Consider the following 18518-nt stretch of genomic DNA (forward strand, 5'->3'; position numbering starts at 1 on the left):
CTAATAGGTAAATTAGTGTATCAAAAGAATTTACATATAGGTAAATCAGTTAAATGTTTTATATTGGTAGGTAATTAATATTTTTGGGGGTTTGCAAATGGAAATTAGACAAGTATAAACAAAATATGCTTTATCAACCAAAAAAGAGCGAAAATACTATTTAATGTTCTACCACACAAAAAAAATAAAAAATAAAAATTTATGGCTAGTAATGTAATTTCACAAAACCAAATTTTGCTTTTTTTAATTGGCTTTTTAGCCAAATTAGTCCCTGAGATTTACATAACATATCATTTTGGTCCCTGAGATTGAAAATCAATAGAAATGGTCCCTGAGATTGTCCACCATCCATTATTTTGGTCCTTCCATTAAAAACTCCGTTAAGTGTCCCGGAACTCTTGGCCGAAAGTTTGGGCAATTTTCAAAGCTTCATAACTTAATCATTTCTTAACCAAATTCGACCCATAATATATCAAAATGCAGATAGGAAAGTGTAGAAAACAATTATACCATTTGGAAGCCCAGTGGTTGCCGGAGATGGCCAAAAAATAGCCTAAAAGGTGATTGGTCCACGGGAAAACTGGAAAACTTGCCAGAAACTGGGTAAACTTTAAATGTTCATAACTTCTTCAATACTCAACGAAATCAAGTGATTCACAAATGAAAATCATACTTCTCGATGAGATGAAGAGAATGGTGCCTTTTCTTATGGTTAAATCGCCGTGATTTAGTCAGAAAACGGCTCAAAATTGGCTTTCTTGGTCTCGAGTTAGCCACTTTCGAGCAGTTTTCTGGCCAAACCATGATAAATTAGCCGTCGAGAAATGTACCATTCTCTTTGTCTCATGTTCATTTTTGAATCACTCAATTTCATTGAGTATTGAAGAAGTTATGAACGTTTAAAGTCTACCCAGTTTCTGGCTAGTTTTCCAGTTTTCCCATGGATCAGTCACCTTTCAGGCTATTTTATGGCCATCTCTGGCAACCATTGGGCTTCCAAATAGGTATAATCTTGCTCTACACTTTTCTATCTTCATTTTGATATATTACGAGTCAAATTTGCTTAAGAAACGATTGAGTTACGAAGCTTTGAAAATTGCCCAAACTTCCGGTCAAGAGCTTTGGGACACTTAACGGAGTTTTTAACGGAATGATCAAAATAATGGATGGTGGACAATCTCAGGGACCAAAGTGATGTGTTATGCAAATCTCATAGACTATTTTGGCTAAAAAGCCTTTTTGATTTAAACCTACCTACATGTAATGTTAGCATATATCTAATATTAAAAAAAAAACAAAGACTTCTTTCCCCACTCTCACTCCCTTTCTCCATCCTTTTTTTTATTTATTAAACAAATGATATTATTTACACTAAGAGGGAGGAGAGTGGGTTTAGCCTTAATGTGGTTCAAATTCGCTTTTGACGAGAATCAAATCTAAGACCTCACACTTACAAGTGAAGAGAAATATCATTAGACCGTAGTATTAAGTGACTCTAAAAGTAAAAAAATGTTTACACACACAAAGTGGGTAAGTATGTGGTAGTATGAGTTATAATAGGGCTTTTAGTTCTCATAATTAGAGTGGGTAACTAGAATATTTGACATAATTAGGATATTGTGGTATAAGTTAAAAATATTTTGCTGTAATAATAAGTCAATTATTTGTTTATATGGCAACCTAATTAAATTTTAAATTTTATTTGGATGTTTAAAAATAGATGAGCTTTTATTTAAATAAGAAAGAAAAAATAAGAGCTTTATGAGCCTATACTTAAAAAGTAATGGTAGGAAGACTAAATTTATAGATAAAATTCACAAACTAAATTATATGTCGCCAATAACAAATGAACATGTTTATCAACGCTTAAATAATAATTCAATCATCAACTTTCATGTCGTTTTATTTACAAAATTTTGTGTACATGTTTAATCTCTCTAGCATTACTCATATCTAAGTAACTTCTTCTAATGGTTCTCTCAACTCCGACTTAGAAAGCCCCACGTGCCATTCATGTGTTGAGTCTCAACCACCTCAGACTACCAAAATTTGTATTATAGCCACCGGGTCTGACCTGAACAACATCTTCTCCCAGACTCTCCCCTCAGATCCTCCTCTTGAAGGTAACTAAAATCTTTTTTCATTTATTTAGGGTTAGCCGGTTTGAAAATCATTTCAGTTTTCAATTTTCAGTTTTCAGTTTTCATATTTTGAAAAGTGAAAACTCGTTTGGTAACTGTTTATGTTCGTTGAAGCAAAACCAGTACAATTCTTTTTGGTTGGATTTCATCTGAGTTTTAATTGATTGTTTCGTTGATCGATTACTGTAGGTGTTCTTGTATTTTTCTTAAATTTATTCATTTGGTGATTGTGAATTGTTCAATACCTGTACAGAACTGGAAACCAAATATCGAAATATGAATAGGGTTAGCTAGAACTTTTTCAAGAATAATTATTCAGTGGGTTAAGTATTGTTACGTAGATTATCGGTTGATTACGAAGAACAAAAAGTGTGCCTTAAGTTTCATCCAACTGTCCATTAGTCAGACTTAGAAGGGTAAAAATTTCCTTTCGGTTCTTATCAAGGTTTGACAATTCGAGTTGTAGCTGGAATGGATTGAAGACAGTAGTACGATGATATATACATGCTCGAAGTCATATAATTTTAATCAAACGATAGGAAGGGAAACTGATTTCTTCGTGTGTTTGATTCTTCAGACTGCTATCCAATGGCTCAACCTATGGAGATATCACAATCCGGTGCATTTGTGAGAGCTCCTTCTGTTTTTCGTAACTTTATTTCACGGGACCCAAATTCGCAGTTTCCGGCAGAACCTGGGAGATATCATCTGTATATATCATATCTTTGCCCTTGGGCTTGTAGGTGCCTGGCATACTTGAAACTCAAAGGACTTGAGAAAGCCATCAGCTTTACGGTAGAGCACTTTATATTAGATTATTACTTATTAGGTTTTCATTGCAAGAGACAAGTTAATCTTGTATATCTGCTTGTTTTGCTCAGTCGGTCAAACCGAAATGGGAAAGAACAAAAGAAAGTGATGAGCATATGGGGTGGGTTTTTCCTGCTTCAGATACCGAGGTAGCTGGAGCTGAACCTGACCCTTTGAACGGAGCAAAAACTATTAGAGAACTTTACGATCTTGCAAGCACTCATTATACCGGAAAGTACACAGTTCCAGTATGTTCACTCATATAAGTGGTCTTTTCATTTTTCTTTCCTTTCGCTTTTGTTATTCTGGTTATTGCTCTCTTCTGGAACTAAGTGATTGATCTTTTCACTTTTGTAGGTTCTATGGGATAAAAAACTTAAAACAATTGTCAACAATGAGAGTTCAGAGATTATTCGTATGTTTAATACCGAATTCAACGACATAGCTGAAAACGCATCTTTGGACTTGTATCCTCCTCACTTGCAATCTCAGATTGATCAGACGAATGAATGGATATATAACATGATAAATAACGGTGTCTATAAATGTGGGTTTGCGAGGAAGCAGGAGCCTTATGACGAGGTATGTTTTGCAAGCTGTAATTAGTTTCGACTGTGTAGGTTCTGGTGTTTACATTCTCTTTAAGGACTATTTGTAATTAGTTTCACTGGTTAATCTCTCTCTTCTCAGGCTGTGAAAGAATTGTTCGAAGCTTTGGATAAATGCGAGGAGATACTTAGCAAGCAACGCTACCTGTGTGGGAACACAATGTCTGAAGCAGATATTCGGTTGTTTGTCACTCTTATAAGATTCGACGAGGTACTGATGCTTGTTTCCTCACTCAAGATTTTATATTGTCAGAAAATTCTGCCAGTTTCTTCTGCACCGACGTTGTTACGTTGTCTTTAACGATTCAATTTTTTCCCATTGATGGCAGGCTTACGCAGTCAACTTCAAGTGCAACAAGAAACTGCTACGAGAATACCCGAATTTGTTTAACTACACGAAAGATATCTTCCAAGTTCCTGGAGTGAGCAGCACAGTCAACATAGATCACATAAAGCGAGGCTATTACAACATTGCGGCTATCAATCCATTCGGAATAATTCCTGTCGGCCCACATATCGACTACTCTTCTCCTCATGACAGAGACAGGTTTTCTACATAGTTTGTGTACACTGCAGCTTGCAGATCAAACTACATATGATATGTAACATATCGTTTGTGTGTTGAGGTTGTGCGTTTTTTTTTTTTCCATTTGTAACTCGTGCTTTTGTATTTTTGAACCTTGCATCTTAACTTTTGTCAATAAGAGTTGAGCTTTATCTAGTTATAAATCATGCTTTTCTCACACTCGAAATACACGTTGCTGACTACCGTTAACTATGAGCTCTTCATATCCGTGTTTTTGAACTAGTTTGTCATACACTTAAATATGATGGATTAGGGTTTCTAATGTTCAACATAAGTTGTAATTAAGACTAAAGTTGCACATGATTGTTTGGTTCAGTGGCACTCAATACAAGTAAATAAGAAGAACGACTTGACTCAATACAAGTAACTCAAAAATGAAATTTCGTAAGAGGCAAAAGGTGTTCCAGCTGTTACTAGAGTTGAACAAGAAATATGATCCACAGCCACAGTTTCTTTCTAAGAAACTGTTAATGAACCCCACTGATCCACCTAAACAAGAATATAATGTCATGTGTTAACAAATTGTTGGGGATGCTCTAAGTTTTCTACATAAGATTGCATGATGAGGCGCAACTTTCATGTCAAAGGTTTACGATCACAATAGCACCATGTACTCACGATACAATAGCATCTTGTACTCACAGGATTTGACCGGTCAAACTCAGAGCTCACCAGGAACATCACCTTTACTTCTCTCTGTCTCTGATCCCAATTCTTGATAAAATTTTAGTCATCCATACATATCAAAGCAACCAATTGTTTTGATAATAAGTAGTATCATCGTGAAAAACCATTTATTTGTTTATGTATATAAAGGATTAAAAGATCTCCAAAATGATGATTTTTTTGTATATGCAATTTTTAAATGATAGTAATAAAAGTATAGGACTCTGGATATGTTAATAATAAGTAAAGAAACAATTACTCCCATAGGGAAGAACACAAGCATGACGTAACTGATGATGATCTTCTCCTGTTTTTAGACTTTTCTTTATCTATTTGTGTTGATCCTAAAAACTACCAAGCCTACGTGGCGCGCAGGCCGAGTAATCTATAAGCTAACTACGTCCTTCGATGAATGCGGGGTGTGCCAACTCGTCAGCCGAGGAGTAAATTTGTTGATGTTGTGTTGGGTGCGTGGCTGACTTCTGCGTCTTGCGATTGCGACCGAGGAAGGAACACGTCTCGGCCTCTTGGGTTCTCGAACCTAAAGACAAGGCTACTATTCTTACGAAGTTCAATATCAAATTCGGCTTTCAATGTGCCGAATGTAATAACTTGTAACACCTCACTTCATCGAGAAGGCTAATGAGATGACCTCGACCAATAAGGATTCGGAAATCCTTCTCGACCGAGACTTGGATAGGTAACCAACTGTCCTCGCCGCAGTGCTGTTGATGCCAATGGAAGATGCTGTGAGATTGGCTGATTCTGCGGTGACAGAGCTATCTATGCCGACTTAAGATATCACCGGTTGCTTTCACAGTGTTGTTGATGCCAACGGAAGATGTGTCAGCAAAAAGAGAAAATAAAAATCTCAAAGTTGTTGAGAGAGTTTGCACAGGGCAGTTGTGTGTTAACTTGCAGGGGCCTGAAATGTTGCACGGCATCTTGTATTTATAGGGACGAGTCAGCTTGCCACGGCCTGAATGATAAGCAAAGGATTTCAATTGCACCTAAAGACTTGTAATGGAATATTCTGAGAAATAAAACGATTAGCACATAAGGACTCTACATACTAATCCTGTTTTATTCCCACTTCAACTTAACTTTATCCCATCACTGAATTTGTTGGATAGTCACACACGGCTCTTTTCACATCCAAAACAATCACCTTGTTTTTCTCAATGTCTATACGCCCCACACGTTGCAGACACCTATCCAACTTACTACTGGAACTTATCCCACCTGCAAGTCACCTATGCATGCATAAAGACCATGCACCTAACAACTCTAATCAAACCCCATGTTGGTATATCCAGCCGCAACCATGCATGAAGGCCATATGACAAGATGGAATCCTACTACAATTTTGTTGGATAAAAATCTATTTGTTGATGTACTTAAATTCCAAGATAACTATTCTGATTGATAATATCTAGATATCGTTAATCAGAATAATTATCGTAGAAATAAAAACATCTTTATCCTAGGAACGATCCAAATATTTTGTCCATCCAACGCCGAACTGATTTTGTAAAATTGGGTCCAAACAATTTGTTAATTACTTCATTGTTACCACTCAGATACCGACCTAGTTGGATCTGAACCTGATCCTTTGAATTGAGCAAGCTGGAGCTGAACCTCACCCTTCAAACGGTTCATGGTCAATGGTGGAGCCGCTCCTATTCAATCTGAACTCGAGTCCGTCCAGTCTAATCTGGCCTGGTCCGATTCAGTTCGACCATTTTTTCGCGTGATTCACCTTGTCCGACCTGGTTAGACAGATCTGATTCGGCCCGGTCCGACCCGATTCCAAGGTCGGACTCGGCTCGGTCTGACTTGGTTCTACCGATCTGACTCGACTCAACCGGTCTCACTCAGTCCGGTTGTTCGGTTGGTTCGGTACATTTAACATGTCTGACTCGGACCGGTCCATCCGATTGGCCCTAACCTAACAGGTTCGACTGTCCAATTAGATCTGGTCCGCCCGGTTTAACCCTAGTCCGATCCTGTTGAGGCGAATTGACCAGTTTCTGCAGATTTTCCCTAAGCTTCGTTGGGCTGTCGTGCGTGCTGGTTTGAAGACTAGGCTTTTCTCTCGAGCTCGAGGCTCGAAGCGAGTCCAACGGTGGTGGTCTCGAGCCATCTGTCGTTTGTTCTATCAGTAAATCTCTTTTGTCAAACCACCTGTCATCAAGAGGTGAATTGTATGCCCTTCCATTTTCATAATCTTCTCATCTCTTTATATTTGTGTGGTCACGGTTAAGCTACATCAACATTTTATATTAATTTTTTATAAAAATAATAAAATAATAACGTGGCATAATCGTGAGCATGCAAAGAGAAGATTATAGAAATGGGAGGGCAGACCATCCACCTCCCTGTCGTCGTGCGAACTATTAATCAGGATCTTTTGATCAGATGGAGTTCTGAAAGTGCGATCTTGATTCTCAGTAATTCAGTCACACACACAAAAAGAAAAGCTTAATCCAACAAATTACATTTTTTTCCTTTTCTTAATCTGCTTTCTAATTACAAACAAATAATTAATTAACATTTCTTCTATTGATCTGCATTTGAGCTGAGTCGGTGTTGGTGCGACGACAGGCAGACCGAGAGCGACAGCTGAGCCTCCTGGCACTGGCTCCGCTTCAGCCCCGTTCCTCCACTCCCGCACAGGCTCCGAACTGCTTCCCACTCTTCCGGGCACGCCACCGACACCAAGCACTCCGCCAATCCCCGGTTCAGGTGCCGGCACGCCGCCTCCCGACCCCGACCCGGCCCGATCCGCTTGTGACAATCCGTTAGCGCGCGCTGCAACCGATCGCACTCCCTCAATTTCGCCGTCGTTGTCGGTTGCTTCGCTTCTGACATCGTTCGTTATCGTTACATTCGTTTGTCGCTCGTCTTCTCGTATCCCTGCCTCCTGCGTTTTGAGCTGAGCTTACGGTGTGGCAATCGTGCCACGTCAGCGATTTGAGATGGGAGAATTTGGCCGAGTGGGCCGTTCGTCAATCTCTTCCAAGTTGTAATTGGGCCTATTTGGAAACAGAACCCAAATTACAAACCAAAGCATGTTATATGGATTTTCCCAAAAAATATGCAAAAAAATGGAGATAATTTAGATTTAGGCATGTATGTCTAAGTGATCGAGTATTTATCCTCACATTCACAGTGAAATTTTCATTGTCGTTCCTGAAATCTTAGAACTTTTTACCTATTTTGAATTAAGGAAATAAAAGCTTGTTTGAATTTTTTGTTAGGGATATCGGATATGTGGAAGGTCTTCTCCCAAAATGTCCCATGTAAGTGCCCCCATGACCAAGAGAAGGAAAACGATTACAAATTGTCAGAGCACCTAACCTAATGAAAAATGTTTAAAAACTTTAGGTTTTAACGATAAGGACAAAATAGATGGTAAAATGAATAGTATCATGATTGACTTTTTAGTGTAAAAATGTAATTTTTCGTTAAAATGAAGAGTACCGGGAGTTTTTTTGTTAAAGTTCTCTTTTTTCTATGCTTCTTCAATCCACTCACAGTCTCAAAGAGCAAATTTGAACTTGCATCCTTCAGGGAAATATATCACCAACAACCCACAACCATTTATCCACTCTTATTTACAATACAACATTCTGAATTACTCTAACGAAAATGAGAATTTAAAAACACTAACCTGAACATCTGCGGATTTTTTCTTCATCTTAGTTTGATGATGAAGGCCACATTTATAAGAAATTGAGTTACTTTTTGAAGGAGATGGGCCTATTAATTATGCAAAAGCAAAAGACAAAAAAGAAAAGAAAATATCATTAGAGCAAAGGATTCTCAAGGACACACTGGATGTGAGTGCTCCTACAATTAGCAAAATCGAAATTCCTTTCTGAAAAAGAAAACAAGATCATTGTGGTGGGCCCATCTTTGTGGACATTAATCAAATAATTGCATTGTAGAAATTTTTCTTCGAGGATGACATCTTATTGGAGTCTTTTGATCCCCCTCTCTCTCCTCTCTCTCTCTCTCATGGTTGGTTGGGATTGAGCGAGCCATGCTGGGCAAGTTCATATCTTTTGCCAAATGTAGACTACAAATAAATACATGACAAAAAAGCTGACATACCCAAAATGCAATCTTCCAACTTCAAAGGGCCACAAGCAAAGGCTAGAAAGTGATTGCAAACTTAGCTTTGCTTTGTGCTATCTCAACCTCATATAATATATAGAGTATATCTACACATATATATACTGCAGAACTAGTATATATACACATATATATACTAATATATGCACATATGTATGTATATGTGTGTGTGTGTGTGTGTATATATATATATATATATATCAAATGGCATATCACTATTAGTCTATCAGATTATCAATTAACTTGGAAGAAGTATTAAGTCAGAGCAGAGTGATTAGTATTATCATTATATTATAATTGAATGATGAATGAAGAAGAGATAAGTTGGTGTGGTGCAGCCGAAAAGTTGAAGATAATGCAGCAAACAAGGCATTTCTGATTTGATGTAGGGAGATAGAGACTTAAGGGTTTGTCTCCAACTCTCTCTCCCTCCCACATGCCCCACATCTAATCATACCCTAATGTGTCTAATTATCTATTAACCCTTAGTTAACCATGGCTTAAAAACAATAACCACACTTAAAACCCAAATGAATTAAGCAAGAAAAAAGGAGCTTAATGTGAATTGCAATGTCTAAAGAAAAATTGAATCTTTGCTTTCACTCACTCACTCTACCCCCAACCCTATAATATAAGATAGAGTGTGCTACTTTTGGGGAGCAAATATGGAGTGGCCCTATTCCCCACCTCCAAATTAAATATCAATGGGATCCAAAAGATGAATTTCCCTTTCTCTCCCCGTCTCTCATCCATTAAAATATCCCACCACGAAAATGTGATGAGGTGCAAAAAAGGAGAAAGGAAAAAGAAAAAAATAAAGAAAAAAGGGGAAAAAGGGTACTATAAACAAATACTCAGAAAAATGATTCTTTGTATTATTTAAGGGAAAAGGATTCTCTCCTGAGCATATGCTCAGGATCCTGCTGAGCAGAACACGAGGACCGTTGGATGAAAATCCAACGGTTACAATTATTATAACTTTAAAGGGATCCATCTTTTTATAGCTGTTAAATTTTTATCCAACGGTCCTTGTGTCCTGCTCAGCAGGATCCTGAGCATATGCTCAGGAGAGAATCCTTTTCCTTATTTAAGAAACAATACCAGATACTAGATATTATATGCTCTCTCTCTCTCTCTCTCTCTCTCTCCCTCTCTCTCTCTCTCTCTACAAAGTCCAAAGAGTGGAAAGTATAAAACCTTCTCATTCTCTAAACTTTAAAGCTCATGTTTCTATATAGTAAGCCCTAGTTTGGTACTGAGTTGTTTTTGAAAAAAAGTTGGGAACTTTTTTATGTTTGATAAACATTCAACTTCAATTTTTTTTTCCACAGTTTTGGGTGAAAAAAAAGCCAAAAACACAAAGCTGCAAAACCCAGCTTTGAAAACCCGGCTTTTTTTGCTTGCTCAGCTTCTGCGCAAACCGATTTCGCAAGAGGCGCTAAGACCTTTAATGAAATTTTCCAATACCCAAAATAGCCTTTAGCAATTAAATAAATTATACATTATACCGTCGACTTCGTTGCCGACCCCGCCATGTCTCTCTTCTGTCCTTTATGACTCTGAGCTTCTTTTAGATTTCTGGAACAGGAGCGGTGGGAGGTTCGTCGGATTTCTGGGTTTTGTCGAAATTCGGGGCCTCTTCGTCGAATTTCTAGGCTTTGTCAAAATCTGGGTTTCACAACGAATGCTAGATTTGCACCATTCTGCTTGACACCCAAAATCTCAATGGGAAAGCGTCGACGCCTTCGCCGCTAACATGGACGGTAAGTCCTGAAATCAGAGTTCATCCATCTTCCGCTAATCGGTTGATGCGACCCAACCTTCCTTTCCCCACGACCTAGCCTTCCTTAGGATCAGGCAAAGAGAGATAGAGAGAGAAGGGGGAGAGAGGGAGTGAGCGGCAGAAGATAGAATATACAAAGGTTCTGCAAAATTAAAATAGGGACAAGGTAAAGAAGAAACGACTCTTAGAGGAAAGAATAGAATAAAAAAAATTATAAATATCTTAATAAAAAAGGTAAAAGTACATTTTTCTAAGCTCACAACTGTATATAAATAATTTATATAAATCTTATAAATGTCATAATAAAAGAAAAGCTAAAAAAATTATTATATAATATTCAATATTATATCTTTTTTAGTAATTTTACATAGTCGCAGTGGTTTTACATTAAAATTTATCAAACACTTTAACACTATATTTTTTTTTCAGATTAGGATTATCTCCTCTCTTTTTTCCATCATCTTCTATCCCTTCCTCTCACATTATCTTATCTTTCTCTTTTTATAAAAAATTAATATAAGATATTGACGTGACTTAACCGTGACCGTTCAAATAAAAGAGAACGAGAGGGGAGAGAATAAGAGGAGGGAAAGGATAAAAAGAGAGAAAAGAATCATACCTTTTTTGTTCAAAGCACAATAATACCAAATCAGCCCGGAGCTCTTTTTTCTCACTCTCTGTCACTTTTTCTGTGTTTGTGGAAACACAATACTAATCCTTTTAGCTGGATGGTATTTAGATTATTTGATGGAGTGATTGTGGCACACAATCTTGATCTTTTAGATGATGGGTGTGGGGGAAATTCTTCATTAGGGCATGAAAGTCTTCAAAGTGCTTTGCTTTGAGGCCCTCCACACCTCCACCATTGATCAGTGAGCTCTCTTCTCTCTAAGTATGGCTTTTAAATTTGTTGTTATCTTTTGGTTTTGATAAAAATTCTATCTGGGTTCCGAGCAAGGTGTGAATTTGGGGGGTTTTGCTTTCCGGGTTCAGTCTCTTCTTCTCTCATTGTGAACAATATGAACAATCTAGGTCCTTTTTCTCAGTTTACTTCAACCTATTTCATGAAACGGTGTCTGGGTTTTGCAATCTAGGTCCTTATTCTCAGTTTACTTCAACCTATTTCGTGAAACGGTGTCTGGGTTTTGCTCTCTCTCTCTCTCTCTCTCTGTATATATATATATATATATATATATATCCTTAAATCTTTCTTCTGCTTGTTGCAAGCTACCCCACCGTTTCTCCCTTTTTTGCTTTAATTTTGCTTGTTATTTCTGCATAAGAAAGGGGTGTTTTCCTTCTCATGCGTATGCATTCATTAATTTTCTTAAAGTTCCAGTCTTTATCATGGGATTCATTTCCTCAGATGCATTTTGAAGAGTTTGTGAACCCTTGAGCTTTGAAACAGAGAGAGTAGCTGGTATTAAATGTTTAGCTGGCATTTTCATATATTGTGCTATCCTTAAGATGATTAAATGTAGGTAAAATTGACAATTTAGATAAATGACAGCTTAAATGTGCACTCTGTGCCATTTTCCACTTGTTAATATTCAACATTTACTCATAGGATTTTGGTTCAGATTAGATTTATCTCATCGGTCTTTAAGAACTTGCACAGTTCTTTGGCATGCTGATTCTTTTCATTGTTCTAGCTATCTCAGAGTAGTCTCTTATCTTTCCTTTCTTTTCTGTCTTTATTTCTTTCTCCCCTTCTTGTCTACTATTTTCTTTCCGGGGTTTTCTATTGACGAGCGGTTCATAATTCTTTTGTGATTGCTTCTTTTCTTTTGAATCTAAATCTTTTAAGTGTCATTAAAGGCTGAACAAGAAGAAGAATGAAGTTGTAGGTTATCTTTATGATTTGGTGCCTCTTATCACAAATATGAATCTCCTGAGAGATGCATTTATATGACGTAGGAGAGCTGGAAGATGGACAGGAACAGATTAGATTTAAGATTCCATCATCACTCTGGATTAACACAGTCTGAGGAATCTGCTCTAGACTTGGAAAGGAATTACTGCAGTCATCATCCTTATCTACCTTCATTAAGTCCATCGGCCCTCCAGCCTTTTGCATCTGGTGGTCAGCACTCTGAGAGCAATGCTGCCTACTTCTCATGGCCTACATTTAGTCGATTAAGTGATGCAGTGGAAGATAGAGCCAACTATTTCGGAAATCTTCAGAAGGAAGATCTTCCTGAAACTGTGGGCCGGTTGCCATCAGGGAAGCAGGCTACAACCTTACTTGAGCTGATGACCATCAGGGCATTCCATAGCAAGATCTTGCGCCGGTTTAGTCTTGGCACAGCAATTGGGTTTCGGATTCGGAAGGGTGTCTTAACAGACATTCCAGCCATTCTTGTCTTTGTTGCCCGTAAAGCTCACAGGCAATGGCTCAGCCATGTACAATGTCTACCTACTGCCCTTGAGGTAGAAAATTTAGTGTCTTGTATATTCTGTTTTTTAGATTTTATTTTGTCAATGACATTGTACTTTGTCGTTAGCTGCATAATATTTGTTTTATCATAGTAAAGTTGTTTTCTTTATTTCACAGTAATCATGATGCTGGTCAGAATGATATGCTTGTGTATTTTTCTATTGATTGAAACTATGATGGTCAGAATGATACGCTTGTCAGGATGTTGATTTTTTTTTAATGCTAATTGGTTGCTTTGATCTTTGACTAGGTTCTTGTTTTGTTTGGTTTCTGCATTTAAAAAATGGTGCAGGGGCCAGGAGGTGTATGGTGTGATGTGGATGTTGTCGAATTTTCCTATTTTGGTTCCCCGGCTTCAACTCCTAAAGAACAGCTGTACACAGTGCTCGCAGATGGCTTGAGGGGAAGTGATCCATGCATTGGTTCTGGTTCCCAGGTATTTTCTTGAGAAAATTGCTGTCATCTAATTGTTTTCTGTGGTAGTTGGTAATTTGGTGTGTTGATCTGCAAGTTCAGATAGTGACTAAATAATATAGATACCAAGTATCTATTAGGTTCAGATTACGGTTCTTGAAAACTTATTTCATGCTACAACTCATACGAGTACATATGTTAATGTTTACTACTTTTCTTAATTTTAATGTGATATAAGGAAAACTATTATAGTATAACTATAATGCATAAAACTGCCATTGGGAGGGCAACAATAGCTGTGCTCATAGGCTGGTTAGCCAAGGTGGAATTGACTGGAAGAGGGGGTTACGCTAGTTAGCTAGTTGATAAGGTAATAATCTTATGAGTGGCTTGTCTAAGAAGATCATTACCTATATCAGAACTGGAACGTTGCCTAGGTGTTATTGAGGTCTTTACAGCTCCATTAAAAGACTATCCAATGATGACATAATGAATTGGTGAGGTACTTTGCAATATTAAATAGAGTTATCTTTGCTTCACTTGGCTTGCTTGAGTTCAAGCGAATGGGTTTCCAGGGATGATGCCTGTCATGTAATTGGTTTGGTTCATATCCTCAAACACTTAGAGTATGAGACTGGATCTTCTCATTTGGCCAGTAATTGGTATGCTGGATTTGATACCAAACAAAATCAGTACATAAGATTTGGATGGGTCTTATTTGGCCAGTAATTGCTCATTACTCTTAAAAATACAGGATTTATGGTTCGCTATATGCTTTCTAATTCAAGAAACTGAAACTTTTGGGAACAGTGGTAAACTGATGAAACTTATCAGAGTATTAGAGTGGGAGATCTTGAGTTCATATCCATTCCAGTATAACCTCTCTATGTTGAGTTTTATGTGTTGGTCTCACTAGTGCTAGGGAAAAGCCCAACATGAGGGAGAGTATTAGAATATTGGCCTGCATCCGAAGATTCCCAACTGTTTAAGCTTTAGGAATATCAGTGAATTTACAAAACTTATCATATACCCTAAATGTCAAATTGTTGATCAGGGATCTGTCTGTACATTGTGTCTCAACTATTTAAGTTTACATAATTGATTTTCTTCTTCTTTAGGTTGCTAGCCAGGAAACGTATGGAACTCTGGGTGCTATTGTTAAAAGCCGAACAGGAAATCGACAGGTTGGTTTTCTCACAAATCGGCATGTGGCTGTTGATTTGGACTATCCAAACCAGAAAATGTTTCATCCTTTGCCACCAAGCCTTGGACCTGGGGTGTATCTTGGCGCTGTGGAGAGGGCAACATCTTTTATCACAGATGATCTTTGGTACGGAATATTTGCTGGAACAAACCCAGGTAATGGAGTTTCAAATTTTGGCCATTAGAAAAGCTTATGTGCATCTGCCGTTGCAAATAGTCAGTAGCTATAGTTTATGAGGTTAAAAGTGTTACTTGAAAATAGGGGAAAATTAGATAAGGACAGTAGAGGCTATCATCACTTAGTTGAAGAAACCAGTTTATGTACCTTGTGCCTTGTCCTCGCAAAATAACCCAATATGTTTACATCTTAATTATTTAATTTGTGTCTACATTGTCTAAGACATAATAGCTTTCAATTGATCCGTATTGGGAAGGCACATCTTGGTATGAAAGGTATAAGGCACAAGCATACAGTTGGTCTTGTTATAAGGTTGAGTTTGATCTTCCACATATTATTTGAGCAGCACTCTGGACAAGATAATTTGTAGTTTCTCATTTTCTGCAACTTCACACTTGCTCTATTGGGCTTCTCATCAAGTTCTGACCCCGACATGTGCCTATTATGATTTGGTGCCCCTGCAGAAACATTTGTGCGAGCTGATGGTGCCTTCATTCCTTTTGGCCAAGATTTCAACATGAACAATGTAATTACAAATGTAAGAGGCATAGGTGAGATTGGTGATGTCAACACCATAGACTTGCAGTCTCCAATCAACAGTCTTATTGGAAGGCAAGTAATGAAAGTTGGGAGAAGTTCAGGCTTGACGACTGGGACCATCATGGCGTATGCCCTAGAATACAATGATGAAAAAGGGATATGTTTCTTTACTGATTTTCTTGTTGTTGGAGAGAATCAGCAGAGTTTTGATCTTGAAGGCGATAGTGGAAGCCTCATTCTATTGACTGGTGAGAATGGGGAGAAGCCACGACCGGTTGGGATCATTTGGGGTGGGACAGCTAACCGTGGTCGCTTGAAACTAAAAATTGGCCAACCGCCTGAAAATTGGACCAGTGGAGTTGATCTTGGGCGTCTTCTTCAGCTCCTTGATCTTGATCTGATAACGACCAATGAAGGCTTTCAAGGTTTGTGCTTCTAAACCATCCCATTTTTTTTTAATGCATTTTTCCCTCTTTTTTGGTTCTGCTGATTTTAGTTGAACAGTGTGCATACTCTTAAAAAACGAGTAGAGTTTTATGTTTTTACTGACCTTGGCTTTGTTCAGCATATTTTCCTGACTCCTGTCTGCTTTATGTTAACATAGCTGCTATCCAAGAGCAACGAAATGCTTCAGCCGTGGGGGTTGGTTCCACAGTTGGGGAGTCATCCCCAGCTGTCCGGCCCCCTTCTAAAGATAAGCTGGAAGATGACTTTGGACCTTTGGGTTTCAATCTTCAGAAAATTCCAATTGAAGGTGAGTCCTGTCAGGGACTGATTCGCCCATTCATGCACGGTGACTTTTGCATAGAACATGGTGTTGAAACTGCTCCTAATGTAGAACACCAATTCATTCCCAGTGCCACCAACAGATCTCCAATAAATCAAAGCAATCAAGAGGAACATCCGGTATCAAAAAACCTTTTGGCATTGCAGAGTAGCTCGGATGAAGAGATTTCTGTTTCGTTGCAGTTAGGTGAACCTGAACCGAAGAGAATAAAAAACTGCAACTCTCTCTTTAGCAGTCAAGGACCCTATTGAAGTAGGAATGGTAAATGGTCACTCTTTTGTTGGAGTACCTGTCGTACAAAGCGTTGCTTCAAAGGCAGGACTTAAAATTCTCAGTTCACTTTATGCCAGATTGCAGCTGCAGTGAACTTCATTCATCAGTTGCGTAGTTTGGTAAGGGTAAAAAGTATAGGTCATATATGTGGAGCATACAATGTTTTTATAGAGATGTTTAGGCGTTTACCTGTGCTCGTTTTTACTTTTGATTTGTGCCGCTGTAGTGAATATCCTTATAGAATTAGCACCCTGAAGTGGGAGTATAAGCAGCTATTGTAATCCGACGTAATGTAAAATGTTACATTCGGGTAGCGAGGTTAGTTTGGAAGGTCGCTTTTTGATGGTAGAAAGAGGAGGGAGCATGGTGGAGTACACCATTTGTTTGTATCTCGTTAAGTCTAGTAGACTAGTAGTAGTCATAATTGAACTCACATTGTGGCTATATTTGTAGAATTGATATCTTCTCTGGATCACTCTGTCCGAAGCATGCGGACAGGGATTTAGACCACTTAATTTCAATCCTATGGCCTCGATTAGTTCATCCTACTAGCTCACTCACAAATCAAGGATCCAAATCTCTTTCTGTTCAACGGCTTAGATCTCTGAGTCCTTAAACTCCAAGCATAGAGATCCAGAGAGGTCTTGATTCATTTGTAAATGCGGTTTCAATTGATACATTGTCTAATTTGTTTGGCAATGGCATGTCCTTTTCAATCATGCTTCTCTTAAATACATTTGGATCCTTTCCTGAGCTTAGGAGGCTGCCTCCTGGGCTTAGGCGGCTGCCTCCTGAGCATAACACACGGACCGTTGGATTTTGATCCAATGACTACAATTATTATAACTTTTAAAAAATCCTTCTACTTGTAGCCATTGAATCAAAATTCAACGGTCCGTATGCTTTGCTCAGAAGGCTCAGCCTTCTAAGCTCAGGAGAGGATCCAAATCCCTCTTAAATACCATGGAAACTCAAAAATCTTGGATGTTGAATGTTACACTGACATATGCTCTTACGTCATCTTTTTCAAATTTTCAGCAAATTGTGGTGAATTGGAAGTAAAGTGATCCTTGTCAGTACCGGAAGAAATTAGTCAGCGTTATTGCTTGTAAAAAGCAGATGAGATTTTTCAACCATAGTAGAAATGTTTTCCTAGTCATCAGGTGATCAAAGAATATATGATCACTTACTTTTTAGATTTGAAATCAAGGGTGGAAGATGAGTAAGTGTGCTTTTTGGCGTTTTAATTTCTATCGTTGATCAAATTTAAGGGCAAGATGACCACTAACAAAAAAAGAAAGGACTTTGAAGGATATATGCATGATATCAGTTTTAAATTGTTTGATTGCTTGCACTTTTTTTTTGCTTTTTTCTTTATTTTTTTTAAAGTAAGGAGTTATAAATGCATTTCAACCTTCCCTGACCTATATTTCAATTCGGTTAATCATATTAACACCCTGAGGTTTAAAAATTACATTAGCACTTCCTAAAGTTTTAATTCAATTTCACATTACCCCTTTCAGAGAAATTTAATAAATATTATTGTTAGTACCATATTATATTGAGCCTTGTTACTTGGGCTTCCAGACATTGAGTTCATGATCTATGTAAAAGGGGAGGATCCCTTAGTCTATAAAAGGGACTCCTCACCCTCACAATCCTCATGCCTCACATCCCCAAACAGAGGCTCTCATATTTAGAGCTCTCATCCTCACAGAGAAGCTCTCTCAAACCCTCTCTTTTTCTGGGGGACTCCCCCTCATGCTTGTAATCCATACATTCATACAGAGAAATACAATCAACATCAGTGTGGACGTAGCCCAAACATTGGGGTGAACCACGATACATCTTGTGTTCTTTACATTCTTGCAGATTCACAGTCGGATTTACGTAGTCCCAAGACCTTCCAATTTTGTGCATCAACAATTGTAGTTATACAAGTTTTTTATTTATTC

At 38.0% G+C, this 18518-nt stretch overlaps 3 protein-coding genes across 7 annotated transcripts; 2 read left to right on the forward strand and 1 right to left on the reverse strand.

Moving 5' to 3' along the window:
- The first annotated feature begins 1988 nt into the window (after positions 1-1988).
- On the forward strand, positions 1989-4288 carry LOC103435279 (uncharacterized). The gene is made up of 6 exons (XM_008373664.4): positions 1989-2123; positions 2719-2936; positions 3023-3199; positions 3309-3533; positions 3642-3770; positions 3889-4288. Exons 2-6 carry the CDS (start codon positions 2730-2732, stop codon positions 4117-4119), a joined length of 969 nt encoding a protein of 322 aa, XP_008371886.2. The 5' UTR covers positions 1989-2123; positions 2719-2729; the 3' UTR covers positions 4120-4288.
- Positions 4289-7235: 2947 nt separating this feature from the next.
- On the reverse strand, positions 7236-7860 carry LOC103435278 (uncharacterized). The gene has a single exon (XM_008373663.4). It carries the CDS (start codon positions 7680-7682, stop codon positions 7371-7373), a length of 312 nt encoding a protein of 103 aa, XP_008371885.1. The 5' UTR covers positions 7683-7860; the 3' UTR covers positions 7236-7370.
- A 3486-nt stretch (positions 7861-11346) lies between these two features.
- Positions 11347-17106, forward strand: LOC103435277 (protein NARROW LEAF 1). 5 transcript variants are annotated; one of them, XM_029102951.2, is made up of 7 exons: positions 11367-11603; positions 12649-13161; positions 13461-13604; positions 14701-14941; positions 15428-15928; positions 16108-16257; positions 16361-17106. In XM_029102951.2, the coding sequence occupies exons 2-7, from the start codon at positions 12661-12663 to the stop codon at positions 16381-16383; spliced, it is 1560 nt and encodes a 519-aa protein (XP_028958784.1). In that variant the 5' UTR covers positions 11367-11603; positions 12649-12660; the 3' UTR covers positions 16384-17106. The 5 variants fall into 5 exon arrangements, with proteins under 5 accessions (XP_028958782.1, XP_008371883.2, XP_028958784.1 ...); XM_070821271.1 differs by having other exon boundaries at positions 11380-11623; XM_029102949.2 differs by having other exon boundaries at positions 11347-11603; positions 16108-17106.
- Positions 17107-18518: the final 1412 nt, after the last annotated feature.

This window comes from Malus domestica, chromosome 05 (genome assembly GCF_042453785.1).
Source record: "Malus domestica chromosome 05, GDT2T_hap1".
Lineage (NCBI taxonomy): Eukaryota > Viridiplantae > Streptophyta > Magnoliopsida > Rosales > Rosaceae > Malus > Malus domestica.

Bases quoted from the DNA above. Each gene is read 5' to 3' on its own strand.
- LOC103435279 (XM_008373664.4), top strand. From the start codon at position 2,730: ATGGCTCAACCTATGGAGATATCACAATCCGGTGCATTTGTGAGAGCT. The intron at 3,200-3,308 runs GTATGTTCACTC...TCACTTTTGTAG, and splicing joins CCGGAAAGTACACAGTTCCA to GTTCTATGGGATAAAAAACT. The intron at 3,771-3,888 runs GTACTGATGCTT...CATTGATGGCAG, and splicing joins CTCTTATAAGATTCGACGAG to GCTTACGCAGTCAACTTCAA.
- LOC103435278 (XM_008373663.4), bottom strand. From the start codon at position 7,682: ATGTCAGAAGCGAAGCAACCGACAACGACGGCGAAATTGAGGGAGTGC.
- LOC103435277 (XM_029102949.2), top strand. From the start codon at position 12,661: ATGGACAGGAACAGATTAGATTTAAGATTCCATCATCACTCTGGATTA. The intron at 13,605-14,700 runs GTATTTTCTTGA...CTTCTTCTTTAG, and splicing joins GCATTGGTTCTGGTTCCCAG to GTTGCTAGCCAGGAAACGTA. The intron at 15,929-16,107 runs GTTTGTGCTTCT...ATGTTAACATAG, and splicing joins GACCAATGAAGGCTTTCAAG to CTGCTATCCAAGAGCAACGA.